The 3591-nt window shown below is 39.2% G+C and overlaps 1 protein-coding gene across 1 annotated transcript in view; it reads right to left on the bottom strand.

The window, feature by feature from the left end:
• Window positions 1-3196, bottom strand: part of LOC107679601 (kit ligand-like) — a 17748-nt gene extending 14552 nt beyond the window's left edge. Inside the window, exon 1 of the mRNA XM_016475197.1 lies at window positions 2941-3196. Coding sequence (XP_016330683.1) covers window positions 2941-2955 — 15 coding nt within the window. The 5' untranslated portion in view covers window positions 2956-3196. The remainder of the gene's footprint in view (window positions 1-2940) is intronic.
• Between the last annotated feature and the right edge of the window lie 395 nt (window positions 3197-3591).

The following is a 3591-nucleotide window of genomic DNA, read 5'->3' as shown; positions in this document are numbered from 1 at the left end:
TAAGTGCATTACCGCCACCTATCTCTCAAATGGACCATTGACACTATCTACAATCTCAATTAGGAGTGTCAATGGTCCATCTGAGAGATAGGTGGCGGTAATGCACTTATAAGTCAGCGATCCGCCGTAAAGCAAGAAGAAGAAGAAGACGCCTCACGCACCGGCTGTCGAGGACGCGCTCAGGACAGTTCAGACATTGCAGTGCATCAGAGGTAAAAAACGATATAAATACTGTTAAGTTTCTTGCACAGACCGATCGTTTCGTGTCTTTACACATCAATGTATAGTCACGAGCCACAGGGTTTAATTTGGTTTTGTTTGTTTATGTTTTGTTTTTACTCTCAAAGCCGTGATTCCCATTCACTTCCATTATAAGACTGGTAGACTGCAACGGTTGGAGTTAAAAATCTTAATTTGTGTTCTACTGAAGAAACAAAGTCACCTACACCTTGGATGCCCTGGGGGTAAGCAGATAAACATCACATTTTCTTTTTTGGGTGAACTATCCCTTTAAGGATTGTGGATTGTGTTACTTCAGGTATTTGCCAAAATGTGATTTAAAACAAAAAGTTGAAATAACATCATTTAAAAAGTTACTTACAACTTAAAACAAGCAGATGCCATTGCTTCACAACCTCGTAGTTTGTTCTAGCTCTCTTGAAAAATTTATGTTATCACTAAAACCAGTTTTAAAGATTGTGAATAGGATTACTGTTGTGGTCTACTCTATACAACGTAATTTGCGGCTGTGTTGCTGTAGCTCATTTCATTTGTAGTGACTTCACAGCCGAGGTGCTAATATGCATGTCTAATTTCAGAGGCTAAACATGCAAATCACATCTGTACGTTTAATTCAGTCCATACACAAGAATGTCAACTGCAAGTATAGCTGCAAGTTTCACAGCACAATGAAATCTTCCAGGAAGGAACTGTGTTGAACTATGCGCTTCTTGTGAACGTGTGTGAAGAACACACTAGACAGAAATCTAGTATTACCTATGAAGAGGAAATTTAATACTGCAAAAAAAGGTTGTACCTACTTCAAGATTGTTAGTTTTCGATGCGTAACACTTCCTCATATTCACACTGCAAACTGTCACTAACTTATTTTTGCTTTTGGGCTTGGCATATGGTTGAAGGTGTTTTGTTTTCATGCAAGATGTTTCACATAATTAAGCCTCAGTTTTTGGCAAAGGGCTCAATGTATGTCACGGGTGACGGTAAAGTGCTGAACAATTATTTCAATGATTATTCATGCACTAGGTTTGGTTTCTTAACTGAAGCCACAGAATACTGTACACTGAATTGAAGGTGTTCACACAACACTTTCCTCATACATTAAATTCTCACCAATAGATTAACCACAAAAATCAAATGACTCAATCCTGATCAGAAATCAAAACTTTCACGTGTACAGTATGAGTGAGCTTTCCTGTGCTTATGTTTGCAAATGATTAACTTTATTTCATGTAAGTTTACAAGACAAGGTAACAAGCAATGAGATTCAAATACAGTGGAAGGTGTGTCAAAGCCAAGCAATGCAGTTTTAAAACCACCAAAGTTAAACATAAATTATGTGTACTTAAATTGTTTTATTGAAGCAACAGTCTAGCAGTCTGTTTGAGGTGCCATGCTTATGGGAGACCAGGGTTCAAATCAAGCCTCAGCCGTTTCCCCATCCTCTCTCTTCTTTGTGTTCTGTTTTTTTTATTACTGTCTATCGATAAAATAGCAAAAATGCACCAAAAATAAATTAAGTCTAGGTCCTGGTGAGCACCACATGCCAGATTTTCATCCTGAAACTGCTTACTCCCAGCAAGAGGTAATGCAAATTCCCAGCAGGGCTAAGAGGGTGCAAGGTGAACGACTTCAAACATCGATATAGACTAGGTCTTATTGAAATGAGAGTATATTTACAACATGGCAAATGTTTTTCAGGTGAATGTTCATAATCTACAGTAGCCTACCTAAAAAAAAAAGCGCAAAGCCTCACCTAGTTCACTTGAAGGCAAGAGAAGCGTTACTGATACTGTTCGAAAAGCCTGATGCATTTCCAGTAAATATCCCCCACAGTCAATGAAAACCATTTCCCCTTGCTTATTTCCCGTTGTAGAACATGTCCAAGAAAGTGTGTAATGTATCAGGAAAATCTAGTTCTCACAAATTGTATGTGCATGAAGATTTTTCGCAAGCACCCGCGTAAACGTCAAAAGGTCGTGTCGTTTTATCAGTATTATTTAACTCTTATCTCCGTTTTCGAGGCCTTTATATTTATCGATCATAGATCATGGTTTTGATATAATTTCACATATATCATCGAGAGGACACCACAGATTGTCGAAGACATCATATTCTCTAGTTAAACGACAACGAAAGCTGATTGTGCAGTTTGATCAGATCGAATTAGCCTATGCGTGTCTCACCACATCGTAAAACATTTTAACCCACTGAAATGGCACACTTAAGCTTAATTCCTGCCTACATTTTTTTTCGAAGTTGCAAGTTGCTCTTCTTTTGACCATTACTGGTTCAAACGCCGAAAATTCATCCGGAGTAGAAATGAGGAAAAATGGTTGTGAAGTTACATGGATGGAAACAAACATGCTGTTACGCTGTTTGTAGTAGCCTAATTAACGACAAGCGTCAAGTTCATTTTAAGTAATAAACCATTATGTAGCTAGTCCTTCCTCACCACCACCTACTAATTAAGTGCGCATTTAATGTCTTAAAATAGTGAAATGCTCAACGATGCGAGAAAGTCTATTCAGACTGTCGCTTCAATGTGTTGTAATATAAAACACGCTATCGTGTTCATTTACATGTCCTCCAGTTACGCTCTGCAGACAGCGCATTTTTGCAAGCGCACGTAGCAAAAACGAATGCAAATCAGATGTGATTCACGCTAAATTACTCGCGTTAAAGCAAACGCCGTTCACTTACGTTTGACTTCTTCATATGGAACGAGAAGAGTAACTCCAATGTCAGCGAAACCCTATTTTATCTTACTTCGGCGGGCAGGGAAAGGGTTCTCTTCATCCCAAAGGTACATATCCAAAATCATCATAAAGTAGAATCCAAGTCGGGAGGGAAAGAAAGTCACCGAAATTTGCGTAATGATGGTAAGTATCCAGGTAGACACTTCATACCGCACGACGGAGGACGGAAGGCTGCGGAAAGAATCAAGAGTTTTTTTTCCCAAGAGCAAAGCCTTTTTATCGTGTGACTTCAGCGCACTCCCGCCCACCCCAGTTTCTCTCGATCGTCTGCTGCCCGGTCTCAGTCGATTTCACAATCACCATCTAAACGTCCAACTGAGATTTATTTGATGGCAGTGTTTTCTTGCTAATTTTCGCAGGATGGAGTCGCTTGTTTACGGCGTGTCGTGACTGCAAATAGTTTGTTAGATGTTTTGTAGTGAAAAAAAGTCTCTGGCACGAGATGTTGTAGAAATGCTTAGTTAATGTTGGTATCGTTCTGGAAAACGTTTCGTCACGAGCGCGTTTACTCCATCTTAGTCATGTAGGCTACTAACTATATATTAAGACGTCTTAATTAAGACGAAGAACGAAAGACGGCTTTGGTTTGGCTAAA

This window comes from Sinocyclocheilus anshuiensis, unplaced genomic scaffold (assembly GCF_001515605.1).
Source record: "Sinocyclocheilus anshuiensis isolate Anshui unplaced genomic scaffold, SAMN03320099.WGS_v1.1 scaffold288, whole genome shotgun sequence".
In the NCBI taxonomy this organism is placed as follows: Eukaryota; Metazoa; Chordata; class Actinopteri; order Cypriniformes; family Cyprinidae; genus Sinocyclocheilus; species Sinocyclocheilus anshuiensis.
Note: the sequence above shows the minus strand (reverse complement) of the source record. Positions and strands in the feature narration are given on the sequence as shown.